This window comes from Monodon monoceros, unplaced genomic scaffold (assembly GCF_005190385.1).
Source record: "Monodon monoceros isolate NGI ecotype Baffin Bay Population unplaced genomic scaffold, NGI_Narwhal_1 Super_Scaffold_9, whole genome shotgun sequence".
NCBI classification, from domain to species: Eukaryota; Metazoa; Chordata; class Mammalia; order Artiodactyla; family Monodontidae; genus Monodon; species Monodon monoceros.
The window spans coordinates 44,711,747-44,731,235 of record NW_021703786.1 but is presented as its reverse complement, the minus strand read 5'-3'; the positions used below and the strand labels follow the sequence as shown (position 1 = coordinate 44,731,235).

The window sequence follows — 19,489 nt, the reverse complement described above, 5'->3', positions numbered from 1 at the left end:
GAGCACAGACTCCAGACGTGCAGACTCAGCGGCCATGGCTCACAGGCCCAGCCGCTCTGCGGCATGTGGGATCCTCCCGGACCGGGACACGAACCCATGTTCCCTGCATCGGCAGGTGGACTCGCAACCACTGCGCCACCAGGGAAGCCCTGAACTTACCTTCTTAATCAGCATTTCATTGGTCAAGCTGCCTGGGGCAAGACGTGGGTTTGGATCCAGATCTTGGGTAGGGTTTTTGTTTTGTTTGAACTCTCTGATACTCCGTTTTGTAAAGCAAGAATACCTGCTCAAAAAGTGATTGGGAGAATTAAGTGAAATAATGTATTAAAGCGTCGGCAGAGTTCATGACACAGAGTAGAAACTTCAATACGAATTATGGTGCTTTCTCAAAGAAAATGTGTGTTGGGGATCTTGGGGGTAATTATCAAAGGTGAAATTTCATAGATGCTTTTCTGGAGTTAACCATAAAATCTTTCTCCTCTGCTTACCATTAGAAGAGCGATGGAATGGACCTTGTGTATTGACTGTCCAACCAGGGACGGTGTCCTTTTCCAGGGAGGGTAAATAACGGTATTTCCCAGAAACACTTCAAGTCTCTAATTCACAGGACAGTCTTTTGTTCTGTGCATATTCTTTATCCTTTACCTAATGCTTCCCCCCCCCCCCCCGCATCAGGTAACCTGCTGCTGCCCTATTTGACATATCAAGGTGGATATTTAATAAATGATGACCACTTTATTCATCAGATAATAAGTAACATTTCAGGGCATTCATGTGATAATGCCTCCTGCTAATCTCTTGTTGAGCTAGAAATTGATGAGAAATTCACTGTGCGAGACTTTGCCAGATTAACGTGACAGTTACAAGATAAAGTGAGGGAAGTCCCCAGGGAATCTAGGGCAAGACAATGCCAAGTCAATTCTTATTGGGCAACAATTCAGCTGGGATTTTGCGTTAAGGAGTGAACGTGAGACCTCCTAGGGGGCGCGCCCGGGAGCTGGAAAACTTCCTGGTGAGCAAATACTCAGGCTGGAAAGATCTAAGATGCGGGGTTGTCAGTCCACAGACCCCGCTCGAGTTCCGGCTTCTCTGCTTACGGGTCGTGTGGCCTCAGCCCATTGCGTTAACCTCTCTGAGCTCGTTTCTCCACCAAATAAACCGAACACGGTCAAGTCTCGCTTGCAAGTTTTGATAAAAGCCCTAACCTAGTCTGTAATTTAAATTAAACAAGCAAACCACAACCAATCCCGGGTGTTTCTACACGCGCCTCCCAGTTCGGGTCCCAGGATGGCGGGTCCCGCAAAGGCTCTGCCTCCCCTGCGGGGCAGACGGGCTGGAAGGAGGTGGCGCCACCTGTCCGCACACGCCTGAGCCTGCGGCGGAGCCAGCGGTACCAAGGTACTCTCCACCCGTTCACCGCCCCCAGGGCGCGTCTCTCGCTACGCCGGAGGCTGCCCTCTGGGGAACCTTCCTTTCCCTTCTTTTCACCTTCGCCTGGAGGTAATTACAAGAAATTTAGCAACAGCCAGGGCTTTGCAATTTACTAGGGCGTTCACATTTATCATTCCTCTATTATTTTCACAGCTTGAAGGCTGGGAGCGGACTGGGAGCAGAGGTTAAATTCAGGTCGGTAGGTTTAGGAGAGGTTAGGAAGTGGGAGGGAACCTGGACGCCGTGCTGCAGTGCTTTTATTCCTGGTCCGAGCGGCGGGGGCGGGACCCGACGGGGGTGGGGGCGGCGGGGCGCTGCCCGGGGCGGGCCCTACGGCCTGATTCCCGCGCGGGGCGGGGCGGCCCCGCCCTTGGCTCCGCCTCCGCCCGATCCCCGCACACCTGGCCCGCAGGTAGCCGGCTCCCGGGCGCCTTTCCGAGCCTGGAAGGGCGTGTTGGCTGCTTGTCCGTCCGGCGCCCGGAGGCTGGGGGCTCCGCTCCGGGAGGGGCGCCGGCGGGAGCCATGGACCCGGGCGCGGGGGCCGCGACCGGAGAGGGGCCGCCCGCGCCCCGGCCCCGCCGCCGCCGCTCCCTGCGCCGCCTGTTTGGCCGCTTCCTGCTGGCGCTGGGCAGCCGCTCCCGCCCCGGGGACTCGCCGCCCCGGCCCCAGCCCCAGCCGGGACACGGCGATGGCGACGGGGAGGGAGGCTTTGCTGGCCCCCCGGGCCCGGATCCAGCTGCGCCCGGAAGCCCCGGGGAGGAGCGCCCGCCCCGACCCCAGCCCCAGCTCCCCGCCGGCGACGGGGCGCGGATCCCGGGAGCTCAGGGCTTGAAGAACCACGGCAACACCTGTTTCATGAACGCCGTGGTGCAGTGTCTCAGCAACACCGACCTGCTGGCCGAGTTCCTGGCGCTGGGGCGCTATCGGGCGGCGCCGGGCCGCGCCGAGGTCACCGAGCAGCTGGCGGCGCTGGTGCGCGCGCTCTGGACGCGCGAATACACGCCCCAACTTTCCGCCGAGTTCAAGGTAGGCAGCGCCGGGCTGCCTCCAGCCTTGGCCGCTCGGCGGCAGCCACGTTCCGGCCTTTAGGGTTTCCCTTCTGGACCGTTGGGTGCTCCATCAGGAAAGGGGTTTCTTGGGGACTTCTCTAGATGGCATTTGCCAGTTAAGCCTCGGATTATCGCTTCTTTTTAAAATTAAATTTATTTTTACATTTTTATTTAGTTTTGTCTGCGTTGGGTCTTCGTTGCGGTGCGCGGGCTTCTCCTTGCTGTGGCTTCTCTTGTTGCGGAGCACAGGCTCTAGGCGTGCGGGCTTCAGCAATTGTGGCACGCGGGCTCTAGAGTGCAGGCTCAGTAGTTGTGGTGCACGGGCTTAGCTGCTCCTCGGCATGTGGGATCTTCCTCAACCAGGGCTCGGGCCCGCGTCCCCTGCATTGGCAGGCGGATTCTTTTTTTTTTTTTTTAAATACAAGTTTAAGTTTATTCAAATTTATTCAAAGCAATCTGGTTTCATATGCATTATGCTATTGGAAATAGTCTCCTTTTTTTTTAAACATCTTTATTGGGGTATAGTTGCTTTACAATGGTGTGTTAGTTTCTGCTTCATAACAAAGTGAATCAGTTATACATATACATATGTTCCCATATCTCTTCCCTCTTACGTCTCCCTCCCTCCCACCCTCCCTATCCCACCCCTCCAGGCTGTCACAAAGCACCGAGCTGATATCCCTGTGCTATGCGGCTGCTTCCCACTAACTGTCTATTTTACATTTGGTAGCGTATATATGTCCATGCCTCTCTCTCGCTACCACTGTGCCACCAGGGAAGCCCATAGCCTTTGTTTTGAGTTGATTAGTGTGTCAGCGCTTGAGGCGGGTGAGTGCAGGGGGCTGGTAGATTTGAGCGAATTCAGCATTTCTGCACTCAGCAAACATTAGCTGAAGTATCGGAGGACTGTTCTAACTCCAGGGATAGAGAGTTTCCACTCTAGTTTCCAGTGCGGTGCGGGGAGTCGGACTTCGAAGACCAAGGTCTAGGAGGAAGGAGGTGGATGATGAGAAGGACGCAGCCAGGCCAAGATCTAGGAGTAATCCCCACAGGGGGAGGGAACAGCAAGTGCAAAGGCCAGAGGCCTGAAGGAGCTGAGAACTGGAGGCATGAAAAAAACTCGGGTGGTACTTGCCCAGGAGAGTAGAGTGGGGAGGAGATGAGGTTGGCCAGATCATGTAAGGTTTTGGAGGCAACGGTAAGGAGTTTGGCTTTTATTCTAAGCCCATCGAAAGCGGAGAACCTGTGTGCCAGGTACTGTGCCGAGGGCCTGGGAGAGGCAGTGGGTGTGCTATATTGGAGGTGGCATCCTTTTGCTTAGTGTGAATGAAATCCCCTAGGATGCGTTAGCGTGGGTTTGTATCCTTTGTTCCTGGGGTCACGGTCTACTTACTGGGTATGCTGCAGGGTCATGAGGCTTTGGAAGTTATGTGTATCACTTCACCCAGGATTAAAGCGGGGCATTTGTTTGGGGTCCCAGTTGGATTAAAGAGTGCTGATAATTGACGCGCATGGCTGGCTTCCTGCTAAAAAACCACAGTTCTGGGCAGAGAGCTGAAGCTCCCCAAAGACTAGGGATTGTTGTTCTTGGGGGAGAGGGAACTTGTCAGTGTTCATTCCACAAGCATCACCGCTCTTGAGTTTCAGCCTGAGAAAGCAATCCTTGCCATGTGACCCACGAGGATGCCAACCCCCACCGTCCTCTCTCCTGCTTCCACTAGTGAAGCACTGTTCTGCAGGCGTCAGTGGGTCAAATGGGTGTCAGTAATATCTCCTTTTGGCATCATTTGCTTTTTAAATGTGAGAGGCAGTATCCTTTAGTGGTTCAGAGCAAGGTCTTGGTTACCTTGAGCAAGTTACTAAAATCTCAACTGTGCCTCAACTTTCCTTATCCGTAAAATGGGACTCTAGCAGTACCTACCTTCTTATAGGGTTGTTCTGAGGGTAAAATGAGCTAATTATAATTCCTCACCTGCAGAGACCTGGAGGGAGGGAGGTAATCCTGTGTACCTTTTCTATTGCTCCATGCATTCTCATCCAGTTACTGCAGCAATGGGAGAGACGGGAGTAGCTTGAAAAGTCTTCCAAATTAGTAATCACCTTCCATGACTCACCAGCGTTTCCTGTCTCTCTCAAATCCTGCTCTCAAATCCCTAGAGCCAAGAAGCTCTCTGTGAGCCTCGGGGAGCTGAAGGATAATCAAACTGTTAATATGTTAGTAAGGGTGTTATAAGCCAGGGGTTCCTGGAACTTTCCTGGCCGGCAGCCTTTGAGAGAGTGGGGAAGGATTCCAGAATCTGTGCTTTTAAACCTTGGGGATTGAAATCTAGGTGGGCTCCTTTTATTTTACAGATGAGGAAACATTTATTCATTCAACAAATATTGAGTGTCTAGATACTATACAGGGAGCATGGAACACATGTGGGGTGATGTGTGCAAAACCTGATCCTGGGGCTCCTCTCCTGGAGCTTACGGTCCAGTGGGAGAGATGGATGTGAGTGAAGTAATACCACGGGCCCACGATTAGAACTGGTGACAAGTGCTACAAAATAAAGATGCTCTATTTACAGTAGCCAGGACATGGAAGCAACCTAAGTGTCCATCGACAGATGAATGGATAAAGAAGATGTGACACATATATACAATGGAATATTACTCAGCCATAAAAGGAAACAAAATTGAGTTATTTATAGTGAGGTGGATGGACCTAGAGTCTGTCATACAGAGTGAAGTTAAGTCAGAAAGAGAGAAACAAATACCGTATGCTAACACATATATATGGAATCTAAAAAAAAAAAAGGTTCTGATGAACCTAGGGGCAGGACAGGAATAAAGACACAGACATAGAGAATGGACTTGAGGACACGGGGAGGGGGAAGGGTAAGCTGGGACCAAGTGAGAGAGTGGCATGGACATATATACACTACCAAATGTAAAATAGACAGTTAGTGGGAAGCAGCCGCATAGCACAGGGAGATCAGCTCGGTGCTTTGTGACCACCTAGAGGGGGGGGATAGGGAGGGCGGGAGGGAGGGAGACGCAAGAGGGAGGAGATATGGGGATATATATATACGTATAGCTTATTCACTTTGTTATACAGCAGAAACTAACACACCATTGTAAAGCAATTATACTCCAATAAAGATGCTAAAAAAATATAAAAAATAAAGATGCTCTATGGCAATTCTGGCAGGAGGACGTGACTGTTTGGGGAAGGTGGTGGGAGGAGGTGGGCTAGGAAGTCTTCCCAGGAGAGGGAACCATTGAGTTGAGTTTTGAAGGATGAAGGGTCAGCTAAGGACATGGGAGGGTGGGAAAGTGCATTATAGTTCCGGAGACTGAAACTGCCAGTCACTGAGGGGGTGGGGCTGGGCAGGATAAATGCCTGATAAAATGAATTAATGAAAGCCTATGTGGCTGGGGGGAGGGGCTGGAGAATGGGTTTGGGAGAAGCCACAGAAGGTTGTGTGGAGGAGTTTGGTCTTTAAGAGGGATCATTAGCTTCAGACCAAGGAAGGGAGGAAGTTGAGAGGCAGCCAGCAGGCTGGAGTGAGTTACTCCAGCGCAGCCACGCAAAAAGGATGGGTCTGTGGTATTCCCCCTCCCTGGGCCCTGAGTCACCCAGCGTCCCAGTGATAGTAGGACTTAAGAGCAAATGAATAAATACATTTTAAAAATCCTGTCCATGGTATTATCCATAATACTTTGATTTCTAATGATGTAATTCAATGTATATAACTATAAAAAATTGGAAAATGCTAAAATGTAAAAAAAAAAAAAAGATCTGGAATTGCACCCTCTGGAGGTAACCATCACTGCTGTGTTGATGTGCTTCAAATCATGTACAAACAATTGGAAATTCTAGTTTTTTATGGTGCTGTTTTCAGTTAAGTATTATCATAAGACTTTCTCCTGGTCATTAAAATGTTTTATAAAACTTAATTTTTAATGATTGTGTAATATCTCATTAAATGAACCAATACCTAGGGAGATGTTTATGTACTGTACAATTTTCCAGCTATCATGCTACATTGAAAATTCTTGTATTTAAATCGTCGTCCTCAGCTCTGATCATTTCCATAAGCTTAATTCCTTGAAGTGAAACGACATGGTCAAAACAAAGATGACTGCTTTGTTCTTTTTATGTTTCTTGCTTTTTTTTTTTTTTGCTGTCCGCGGGCCTCTCACTGTTGTGGCCTCTCCCGTTGCGGAGCACAGGCTCTGAACGCACAGGCTCAGCGGCCATGGCTCAGGGGCCCAGCCGCTCCGCGGCATGTGGGATCTTCCCGGTCCGGGGCATGAACCCGTGTCCCCTGGATCGGTAGGTGGACTCACAACCACTGCGCCACCAGGGAAGCCCTGTTTCTTGCTTTTTAAATCAGTTTTTACGAGGTATGAATTATGTACAGTGAAAGGCACCCATTTTTAAAAATTGAGTTATATGTGAGATATAACACTGTGTAGGGTATATAATACATTGGTTTGATACATTTGTATTGCAGTATGATTGCCAATAGTAGCATCGGTTAACACCCCTATCTCGTCATGTAATTATCATTTCTTTTGGCTCTGGGAACAATTAAGATCTAGTGTCTTAGCAAGTTTATTGTTTACAGTACAGTTTTGTTGTCTGTAATCACTGTACACGTACACTTCATTTCATTGTACTTTGCAGATGTTGCGTTCTTTACAAATTGAAGGTTTGTGACAACCCTGCGTCCGTCAAGTCTATCAGCGCCCTTTTTCCAAGAGCCTTTGCTCACTTTGTGTCTCTGTCACATTTTGGTAATTCTCACAGTATCTACAACTTTTTCATTGTTATTATATTTGTTATGGTGATCTGTGATCAGTGATCGCTGATGTTATTATTATAATTGTTTGGGGCTGCCGTGAACTGCGCCTATATAAGGTAGTGAACTTAATAAATGTGTGTGTTCTGACTGCTCCACCAACCGGCTGTTCCCCCACCTCTCTCCCTGTCCTTGGGCCTCCCTCTTCCCTGAGACACACACTATTGAAATTAGGCCAATTAATAACCCCACAATGGCCTCTAAGTGTTCGAGTGAAAGGAGAGTTCAACCCATGCGGCAAATGTCATAGTCGCCTTATTTTCGGAAATTGCCCCAGTTACCCTGACCAGTCAGCAGCCACCAACATGGAGGCCAGACCCTCCACCAGCAACAGATGAGACTCGCTAAAGGCTCAGATGATGGTTAGCATTTTTTTAGCAATAAATTGTTTTAGTTATTTATTTTTGCCATTTTATTTTTTTTGAATTTTACTTTATAATCAATTGTTTTTTAATTAAGGTCCGTAGGTTGTTTTTTAGACAATGCTATTGTACATTGTACTACTGTGGTGTTAAGAGACTACAGAATGGCTTGAGTATAATTTTATATGCCCTGGGAAACCAAAAAATTCACGCGACTCGCTTTATTGAGATATCTGCTTTATTATGGTGGTCTGGAACTGAACCTACAATAACTCTGAGGTCTGCCTGTACCATGTATTAGTCTCCAGGACTTATTTATCTACTCGTTACAACTATGTACCCTTACACACCATCTGTCCCATCCCTCCACCCGCAGCCCCTGATAACCACTGTTTTATTTTCTGCTTTTCCAATTTCAATTGTTTTTTAGATTCCACATGTAAGAGGTATCATAACACTGTCTTTCTCTGTCTGACTTATTTCAGCATAATGCCCTCAAGGTCCATCCACATTGTTGCAAGGGGCAGAATTTCTCTTCTCAGGGCTGAGTAAAAATTTGAAGTGTAGAATCTGATGAGTTTTGACATGTATGTACCTGTATAATCACCATCCCAATTTTAAGTATTTATTGTTTTTTAGTTTTTAGTTCAATTTTGTTGGGCTTGATTATTTTCAGTACCCACATTGACAAATTTCTTTCCAAATGATTATATCAAGTTGTAGATATATCAGCAATGCATATTTTCCTAAGTATTGGTTATTCTCTCTTATTAATTTATTGAACAAAAAGAAATAGCATCTTGTTTTTACATTTGTTGTTTTGATTAGGAGTGAGGTGTTGGATTTTTCTATGCTTTTTTTTTTTACTAGTTGTAAGACTGCTCTTGGAATTGTCTGCTCATGTGGTGTGTCTATCCGTTCTGCCTCGGTCTTAATGTTCTTTTTTCTTGTTTCTGTAAGTTCCTTAACTCTAGTCATATTTGCTGCACATATTTTCTCCCAACTCTCTCCTCCTCCCTACGGAAAGTTTTAGATTTATTTATCTCATACTTTTGATAAACATTCTATGTTATGTACTTCTAGTTTTTCTATGGCTATATTAAGGATTTCAGCCATCTGGAATTTATCGTAGCTCACGTGCTTGAGGATCAATTTTAGACTAACAATTTTAGGCATACAGTATGCCTCAAGCGATACGGCGGAGGCATTGCTTTTTAAAAACAAGGATGCCTTCATCACTTGTATGTTTTGGAAGTTCTGGACGAAACCAGTAAGACATGAAGTGGAAATGGAAAAAGAAATATATTGAACAGAAGGAAAATTACTAAATCGTCCTAGAAATCCGTATTTTAGAATGATTGCTGTCGCTAATGGGTTCAGGTACAACATAGACAGTCAAAAGCAAGACCCATTTAGAAACATATAAAAATGAGATTTCATACCTAAAAACAACCCAATGTATGAAATAAGTAGGAATACTTCTTAAAACAAATATGTTATAAATTATCAGTGGTGAGAGGAAGAAACACACACACACACACGCACACACACACACACACACACACACACACGGATAGAGCTATGCCATATTGCAGGGTAGAAATACCAAATATTGCCATTCATCTCTCCCAAGTTAAATCCCAAGGATTTAGCTTTCATGCAGTTCTAGTTACATTTCAATAGACTTTCTATGGGAATGTTTTCTGTAGAATCAATAGGTAAAGTTATCTTAAAAAACTCTGTAAAATACCTGACAGATACTGTTATAATTGGGAAAAGACCAATAAAGAATAGTGTTCACTGTTAAAAAAATTCGCAATGTACAAGTTAAAATGAAAAAGAAAATTACCTGTGGTCCCATCTTTCTATAACCATTTGTTAATATTTTGCCATACATTTTCTGGTCTTTTACCTTTCTATCTATAAATATATTTTTAAAATCTCAAATATACATTTTTGCTGTTTTTTTTTTTAAGACAGGATTATTTATCTTCTTTTCTCATTAGTATTTCCTCAAGCATAATTTTTAAGGCCATCTGGTATAAGTTGTGCAGTAAGTTCTCCCCAGATAACTTTGAGATATCTTTGCTTGGATCTCTCATTTCCTTAGGCTAAACCTCTTAAAGTGGAATCACTATGTTTATAAAGAGGGACATTATTAAGGCCTTATCTTGTCTGTCTTCTTGAAGTTGTCAAATTCTTTCTGGAAAGGTTGTGTGGCTTTATGGCCAGGCTAAGAAGACAAGAGTGTCAGTCTTAAAGGGTTAGCCTGATTAGCAGGAGAGGAATGGATCTCACATGGAAGAAAGAATAAGTAAAGGTATAGCCCATAGAAGTGGGAAAGTATGTTTGGGGCACCCGAGTGGCTCATTTACCTGGAGCTTTGAAACATGAGATGGAGTGGTGAGTGATGGATGGGGCCAGACTGGAGGAATCTGGATTATTAGGTGGTGAGTCATCGAGTCGGGAAGGGTTTGGGTGGGGACATGACATTACCAGCTGGGCTGTGGGAAGAAGGGTCTGTCCTGTCCTGCAGGCAGTGGGTGGTCAGGGGGAGGTGCTGGGGGCCGGGCTCCCCTCGAGGTAGGCATTGCAGTCTGGATCAGCGGGAGTTAGGACTCAGCGGTGGGAATGGGACTCTGGTGAAGGGGTGGGATGGAAACAGTTGGGAAGGCAGACTCAGAATGCTTGATTGATGTGGGTGTGAGATGGAACCTGCAAGAGGACCCTGACGCTAAGAGAAAGAGCTGATTTTAGAGATTTCAAGCTGGAGGGGCTGGAATGTTGGTACTAAGGATGTAGGTTTGAGGGAGGCTGAGAGGTAGGGTTGCCAGGTAAAATACATGATGCCCAGCTCCATTTGAATTTCAGATAAACAATAACTTGTTAGTAGAAATATATTCCCAATATTGCCTGGGACATACTTATACCACAAACGTTACCATTATTTACTGCTTATTCAAGGTTCATTTTATTTGCTAATTGGGCAGCCCTGCTTGGGGGTCAAAGTGCAGAGAAGCCTAGACCCTCCAGTGCACCCAAGCTAGTGTGTTTCAAATAAAGACTCAGAACCAGCATTTCAGTTAATTAAATCTTGAATTTCGCTTCGGCTCATCCTAAAGTTTCCTTTAAGTCTCAAGGAAAGATGAAAAAAAAGGAAAAGAAAAAAAGCCCAGGGCCTTTGATTAGATTGGCCTTGGTGAGATCTGCTGGGTTCACAGCTTTGCTCACACAGCTACCTTGGGTGGGCATGAACAGAGGACAGACCTACAGGGGACAAGGCCTGCCCTGTGCACTCACACAGAAAAGGGGGTTTGCTTACATTCAGATGCTTGTGCTTGCACAAAAAAGACCCTGGAAGGATGCTACGTAAGAAAATGTTCCAAGTGTCCTCCCTCTGGGGAAGGGAGGGGCACCCAGGCCTGGGAAGACTTTTCGTTACTGTTCTTTTTATATTTTGAATTATTTTTTTTTAAGTAGGTGCATATATTACCCTTTGAAATAAACTTTTTGAAAGCCGGGACATGCATTTACCCAGAAAATGACAAAGCTGTCACCTCGTCTAACAGGACAGTGTGAAGGACGCAGGAATGTGAGTGCCACGAAGACAGGGAATCATGTTTCTTGTGTTGTAGCCCCAGGCCCTAGACTAGTGCCTGGCCCCTAGTAGGCACTCAACAAATAGGTATTTATTAAAGGGATTAAGGACTGGCCCAAACATTTTGTGATCTAACCACAGAAGGAGATGTTTGCACTTCTCAAGTTTCATTCATTTTAGGAAGAGGCAGTGAAGGAACCACATGCGTGGTATTTAAGGAAGCCCACTTCACTGGGCCATGTGGTCATTCTCAAAGAGGAGAGTTGACGCCGTGGGAATGAAGGAAACCACCGTGGAGAGAGAAGGACAAGAAGCTGTCCACCTTTGGGGTGAACAGAGAGAGACAGCGTGGAAATAGACTGAGGGTGTGGGTGGGGGGCCAGGTGAGCATGCCCCTCAGCAATCCAAGGACCAGAGCTTCAGGGAGGAGAGATGATCACCTCTATCAAAACATTCTACCATGTGATCCAGCAATCCCACTCCTGGGTATATTTCTAGAAAAAAATGAAAACACTAGTTTGAAGATACATGCACCCCAATGTTCATAGCAGCACTATTTACGTTAGTCAAGACATGGAAGCAAACTAAGTGCCCATCAACGGACAATTGGGGACTTCCCTGGTGGCGCAGTGGTTAAGAATCCGCCTACCAATGCAGGGGACACGGGTTCGAGCCCTGGTCAGGGAAGATCCCACATGCCGCGGAGCAACTAAGCCCGTGTGCCACAACTACTGAGCCTGTGCTCTAGAGCCCGCGAGCCACAACTACTGAGACCACTTGCTGCAACTACTGAAGTCCACATGCCTAGAGCCTTTGCTCCACAACAAGAGAAGCCACCACAATGAGAAGCCCACGCACCACAACAAAGAGTAACCCCGCTCGCTGCAACCAGAGAAAGCCCGCACGCAGCAACAAAGACCCAACACAGCCAAAAATAAATAAAATTAAATCTTAAAAAAAAATCTTAATCATTAAAAAAAAAAACAATTGGATTAAGAAGATGTGGTATAAACATCCAATGGAACATTTCTCAGCCATAAAAAAGAATGAAATACTGCCATTTGCAGCAACGTGGATGGACCTGGAGAATATTATGCTTAGTGAAGTAAGTCAAAGACAAATACTATATGATATCACTTACATGTGGAATCTAAAAAATAATACAAATGAATCTATATTCAAACAGAAACATATAGCACAGGGAACTCTACTCAAAAGAATCTAAAAAAGAGTGGATATATGTATAACTGATTTACTTTGCCGTACAGCAGAAACTAACAACATTGTAAATCAACTATACTTCAATAAAAATTAAAATAAAATAAAATAAAAAAGAAACAAAACAAAATGGAAACAGACTCACAGACATAGAAAACAAACTTGTGGTCACCAAAGGGGAAAGGGACAAATTAGGGGTATGGGATTAACAGATACAAACTACCATACATAAAATAGATAAGCAACAAGGATTTACTGTATAGCACAGGGGATTATACCCATTATATTGTAACAACCTATAATGGAATAGAATCTGCAAAAATACTGAATCACTATGCTGTACACCTGAGACTAACACAACATTGTAAATCAACTATACTTCAATGAAAAAAAATATATATATACATATATTCAACAGACAACCCTGTGGGTTTTCAAAGGACAGGATACACAGTGGTAGTCTTTCTGGAAAAAACGATGCCTCCTCCTATACAGAGAACCCTCACAGCATTTGGGGACACTGCCCCCCAAATGACAGGCTTTAGCAGGAAAGACCATTTCTCGCCCCACGTTGTTTCTGACTTGTCATTCTGGTCAAGGATGAAGCACGACCATGGGTAGGCTTGGTGCTTCCAGGTCCTTATTTGGATGTTTGAAGGGCCAAATTGCCCCTCAAAGCGCGGGCTTCTCACTGCAGTGGCTTCTCTTGCTGCATGGGCTCTAGGCGTGTGGGCTTCAGTAGTTGTGGCAGGTGGTCTCAGTAGTTGTGGCACGTGGGCTCAGTAGTTGTGGCTCGCAGGCTCTAGAGCTCAGGCTCAGTAGTTGCGGCGCACGGGCTTAGTTGCTCCGCGGCATGTGGGATATTCCCTGACCAGGGCTTGAACCCGTGTCCCCTGCATTGGCAGGCGGATTCTTAACCACTGCGCCACCGGGGAAGTCTCCAGTTGTCCGTTGATGGGCACTTAGTTTGCTGCCATGTCTTGGCTAATGTAAACATTCTTCTGTTCCTTTTAGAATGCCGTCTCCAAGTATGGCTCTCAGTTCCAAGGCAATTCCCAGCACGACGCCCTGGAGTTCCTGCTCTGGTTGCTGGATCGTGTGCATGAGGACTTGGAGGGCGCGGCCCGGGGGCTGGGGTCCGACAAGGTCAGTCGCCCTCGAAACAACACGTGGTGTTTGATTTTCTTTTTCCCCCTTGCGCATTTACTCAGCTCTTCAGAACTCAATCTTGAAATTCAGATCCGTAGATTTTTGCGTATTCTGGCTGCTGTTCACACAGTACCGTTCCCTGCTTCTTCCTCTTTGCCCCTTTTGTTTTAGACCAGACGTTTCCTCCCATTGCAGTTCCTCATCCTCTTTAATCCCAGTGACATGGTGAATAGGGTTTCTGTTTGGTTTAAAGTTTGAAAAAAAAAATCTCCTTTTTGTCAAAAAAGTTTGGTCATCTGAGGCCATGGGTGCCATAGCTTATTATTTTTAGATGCTTCCATTTTAACTCCACCCTTGCTTTTTCAGTTACTTATCCTACAGAGCAAGCGATTCCCAATCTTTTTTTTCAAGACACAGGATGGATGATCTTGACATGTGTGCACACAGCGGTCCCAGATTTGGATGAAACCTCAAACCTTTGGGAGTAAGAAAGCCCTACGATCATTCGTCGTAGCCACTGCTAGTTGATAAACCAGCTGTGTTCTCAATGGGCTTTGCTAAATAAAGATCAGTGATGGGTTCTACTCTATTCCTATCCTTTTATCTCTCTCTTAAGAAAGTAAAAACGAGTGAAGTTATGATTCCATGAGTGAGCAGAATTATTACAACAATATCCATGAATAATCTGCTATAATTTAAAAAATGTTCCACAACCTTTGGTAATTAATCAGTCTCATTTTTATGTGTCTCAGAACTGATCCAGATGCAGCTACAAGAACTGCTGTACTTGTTTTTTTTTTCCGTTTGCTTGTTTTAATTCTGGACATTTTATTCCCATCCCCCTCGTGAATCAATTAAAAAGCCCTTTGGAAGTGTTTCAATCTTTCACCCGTTACCTTCCCATCCTTACATTATCTGCTCAGAGACCATTATTCTAGAGTAATAAAGATTGAATGGAAAAATGTGACACAAACGGACCTATCTACGAAACAGAAACAGACTCCCAGACATAGAGAACAGACTTGTGGTTGCCAAGGGGGAGAGGGTTGGGGGAGGGAAGTATTGGGTGTTTGGGATTAGCAGATGCAAACTCGTTTATACAGGATGGATAAACAGCAAGGTCCTACTGTATAGCACAGGGAACTATATATCCTGAGAAAAATCATAATGGAAAGGAATATGAAAAAGAATGGACATATATGTATAACTGAACCACTTTGCTGTACAGCAGAAATTAACAACATTGTAAATCAACTATATTCAATAAAATAAATTTTAAAAATAAAAGAATAAATAAATGGGGGGGAGATTGAATGGCAGTCACAGTTTGTAGGATGAATGAATTGAGATACGTAATGTGCAGCGTGATGACTGTAGTTAATAATACCATACTGAGTGCTGGAAATTTGCTAAGGGAGTAGATTTCAGGCCCTCTCACCACACATAATAAAAGGTAACTACATGAGGAGATGGATATGTTGATTGGCTTGACTGAAGTAATCATTTCACCACGTAGATGTGTATCAAATCGTCATGTTGCACTCCTTGAATACATACGATGTTTCTTTAAAGATAAAATGGCTCAAGAAGCTGAGTCATTTTTTTTTCTTAACTTGTCCACACAGCCAGCTGTTGTCTTTGTTTCTTTCCCTTTTAAAAATGACAAGCGGCAACTTTAAGAAAAGGAGGGCATAACCATATATGTCTTGAATAAAGAATAGACCTCTTTTAAACAACAATATAATGTAGAAGCTAAGAGCTTGACAGAGCTGCAGAAAGAGTACTCATGTCTGAGACAGCAGGTTGCCAAATGCATGGAACAGGGAAGATAATGATTGTACAGTGTTCTGTACTCCTCAGAGCACATCTTGGAATGTTACACGCAGTATGAGTAGCTACTATCATTTGCGGGGTGTTGTTAGAGTTATTATCCCCATTTTATATATGGGTAAACCAAGAATCAGAGAGGCTGTGTAACCTTCCTGAAGCAGCACAGCTTAAGAAGAGGTAGAGTCAGGATTCAAATCCAAGCGAGGTCTGGCTTGAAAGCCTGTTTCCTTATCTTAAAAAGAACCATCTCAGGACTTCCCTGGTGGTCCAGTGGTTAAGACTTCACCTTCCACCGCAAGGGGCACAGGTTCGATCCCTGGTTGGGAAACTAAGATCCCGCATGCCAAAAAGATAGAAAAATATAAAGAACCACTCCATTCACCCCCAAAACACACAAACGAAACAAAGCAAAAACTTCACCAAACAGAACCTGGGAGGACCAGACACGTAAAGGTTATGGTGGTTTCTCTGGGTTGTGGGATTGTGGGTGATTTTTCTTATACGTACAATGATTTTCTGTTTATCTAATTCAGACCCTTTTAGTTGCAACTTGGTCCAACTTAAGGAGAGGGCATTTATTGTCTTTTAGAACTTGTGAGTCCAAGGGTTGATCCAGCTTCAGGTAAGGCTGGATCCAAGGTCTCCTTATCTCTTGTCTTTCTCTTCATTCTCAGACTGACTCTGCCCATCTAGTGGCAGGAGGGGCCCCTGCAATGCTCACAGAGCCTTTTTCACTTGGGATTCCAGAAAAAGCCCAGGCAAGAGTCTGATTGTCTTAGCGTGGCTCACATGTCCACTCCTGGGCAGGTGGCCAGCAGGATGGAATATTCTGATTGGGCACATGGGTCCCATGCCTGTGGGGCGAACTCCACCCAAATCACATGGGTAAGGAAGGTTTCTGTAGAGCTGGGGCACGTTGGAAAGGAATGCTGAGATGACAAACGTGCCACTACACTGTATTCCATAATCTTAGCATGAACACATTTTGAAATCAGAATGATGTATTAAAAAGAGAGAGATGGGGCTTCCCTGGTGGCGCAGTGGTTGAGAGTCCGCCTGCTGATGCAGGGGACACGGGTTCGTGCCCCGGTCCGGGAAGATCCCACATGCCACGGAGCGGCTGGGCCCGTGAGCCATGGCCACTGAGCCTGCGCGTCCGGAGCCTGTGCTCCGCAACGGGAGAGGCCACAACAGTGAGAGGCCGGCGTACCGCAAAAAAAAAAAAAAAAAAAAAAAAAAAAAAAGAGAGAGAGAGATACTGTTTATTGAAGTGTGTTACATGCCAGACATTTCATATGATGCTTTTCATGACTTATTTCACTGACGCATAGGAGACACTCAATAAACCCCTGAATGGTTGAATAAATTAAGTAGTTATCATGCTTTAATATTTGATAACTCATAATAAGGATAATAATAAGTAACTCATAATAAGGTTAATTCATATATTACAGTTAATGGAAATTTAGGTTAAATTGTCCAAGGTCCTTCAACTTCTACCTGTGGAAAGAGAATCAAACCTGAGTCTGTCTATTTCAAAGCCAGTGTGCTGGATCCCTTTCCTTATCCTGAGTTTCTTGTGCCTTCTGTTTCCCACCAGAGGGAGGGAGGAGACCCGGGTGCCTCTTCCTTCTGGCTGCATCTAGAGAAATCTTGGGAGTTTCCTGGTGGCCTAGTGGTTAGCATTCCAGTCTTTCACTGCCATGGCCCGGGTTCAATCCCTGGTCAGGGAACTGAGATCCCGTAAGCCGTGTGGCATGGCCAAAAAAAAAAAAAAAAAAAAAAACCACCAACAACAAGCTTTTTGTCCTGTGCCAGGCAGTGCTTCCTACCTGGAAAGTAGGAGGGATAAACAGCCTTCCCAATTACCTTTCAGTCTTCCTCTTTTGTGCCTCTGTGGCGGGAAAAGGCTTTGGACTTAAGGATGAGGAAGAGCACAGAGAGGTTAAGTAACTTGCCCTAAGTCACACAGCAAGTCAGTGGGAGAGCAAGGATCCAGATCTAGAAAATTCAACTCTAGAACAGGGCTTCTTAGCCTCAGCACGTTTGACATTGGAGCTGGGTAATTCTTTACTGGGAGGGGTGTTGTCCTGTGCGTTGTAGCATTTGTAGCGCCCCTCTACCTGCCAGATGCCAGTGGTACCCCTAACTGTGATTGATAAGCAAAAATGTCTCCAGACATGGCCAAATGTCCCCTGGTGGGGGGAGGGAAAAGCGTTTCCCCATTGAGAACCTCTGCTCTGGAGCCTTTGCTCCCAACCACAGTTCACCACCCCCAAACCTTTCTTTAAGACGCCTTTGAGTTTATTTAAGCCAATAATCCATAACAACTTCAAAACCCACATAAAAGCAGCCCTAATTGGTCTTCCAATTTCCAGTGTGCCCCGCTACTATATGTATATGTTCTCCACGCTGCAGCCAGAGTGATCTTTTCAGAAAGGAAATAAGATCACATCACTGTCCTGCTTAAATTCCCCTGGTGGCTTCCTATTGCACTTACAACAGAACCCAGACTCCTACGCGGCTGATGGGGCCCTACCTGACTGGCCCACCAATCACTCCACCTGGTTTCAGGCCCCTCTGCCCCTTGCTCATCGTTCTCAGCCACGCTGGCTGCTTTCTGTTCCTTTAATGGCTAAGGGTGTCTGGAGGGCACCACAACCCAGCAAGACCAGGGGTGCTTGTTGGTCGAAGAGAGGAGCTTGGCCCACTCTTCATTTGATCTGATTGAAACCAGAAAAGATCTTTTTCTCTGTCTGGGGTCAAAACCTCTCCTGAAATTCACTCTTAGAAAATCGGGCTGCCTGCGGAGGCCTGGCTGTGAACGCTTGAAGGTGAAAGAGCAGAGCTATTGGACTATTTGGCACAAACTTCATTTTCTGTTTCCAAGAAGGAAAGGGACTGTCCCCTGTGTAACTCTGAACAATTTTTCTTTCTGAGGTTATTTCTGTTTCAAAACATATGAAAGCCATGTAGTTCGATTTATTTGAAACTAGAATAGAAAACATAAGGACCGCTTTCTTCTCTGTTAATGCAACGATAAATGTTTTTGTCTGGTGAATAGGGCATCTTTTTACTATCCTGTAGACACTGTGACACTAGCAACCTTTTGGGTAGTTTATCATACAGGAAACTCCACTCTTGCAGAATTAAGAAAGGGATGAGGGTGGGGAGAGGACCAGGAAGCTAACATTTATTAAGCACCTACTATGTGCCAGGCAGGATACCCACATCTTTTTTGGTTCAAATGACAGCTCCATGAGGTGGATGTAATAGTCCTATTCCTTTTAGATGTGGAGTGAGGCTCAGGGAGGGTTTTAGGGTCACTTGGTTAGCAGGGCAGCGCCAGCCGGGTCTCACCTGATAGACCATGCTTTGTGAGTGACCCCCTGCTGCCTCTTACCCCAGCCTTGTCTGGGATTTTCACTTTCCATACCCATCCTTGGATGGTCACGTCCACAGCCTCCCTCAACGCGTGCTGCCTTATCATCTGGGTGCAGAAGCAACCCAGATCATTGTGAGGTCTTTGGTTGCGAGGAACGGCAGCCAACCAGATGACTCAAACAAGAAGGGGATTAGTTGGAAGGCTAAGGGGGAGTGTGCAGAATCGAAGGTAAGGCTGAAGACCAGGCTTGGAACCATCAAGAACCAGACAGCTCTGGGGTAAGGGTGTCTCAGTGGCAGGAACAGCTCAATCCTCCAGCCTGGACACTTCCGCTAGAGTCGGTGTTTGCAGCCTTTGGGTCACTCTGCCCATGATTGACACGCAGGGCAGGAACATCTCATCCGTCTAGCTTGGGTCATGTGCCTGCCTGTCTCTTGGTAAGGGAGGACAGGACCCCCGAGGAAAGAGCCTCCCCCACCTCCCCATGGACTGAGGCTACTCCCAAAGAAGAAGGGTCAATCCTGAGCAGGCCCAGATGCCAGTGTCCGCTCTGTACCCAAGTTCTCTCTCTCCTCCGAGCCCTTCATTTACCTGCTGTAGGTGTCTCTGCCTCGAAC

General features: G+C 45.7%; 1 protein-coding gene across 2 annotated transcripts in view; it reads left to right on the top strand.

Annotated features, from left to right (window-relative positions):
* The first annotated feature begins 1,953 nt into the window (after positions 1–1,953).
* Positions 1,954–19,489, top strand: part of USP43 (ubiquitin specific peptidase 43) — a 61,991-nt gene continuing 44,455 nt past the window's right edge. For both annotated transcript variants that reach the window (XM_029212676.1, XM_029212675.1), the window contains exons 1-2: positions 1,954–2,457; positions 13,523–13,654. In XM_029212676.1, coding sequence (XP_029068509.1) covers positions 1,954–2,457; positions 13,523–13,654 — 636 coding nt within the window. The remainder of the gene's footprint in view (positions 2,458–13,522; positions 13,655–19,489) is intronic.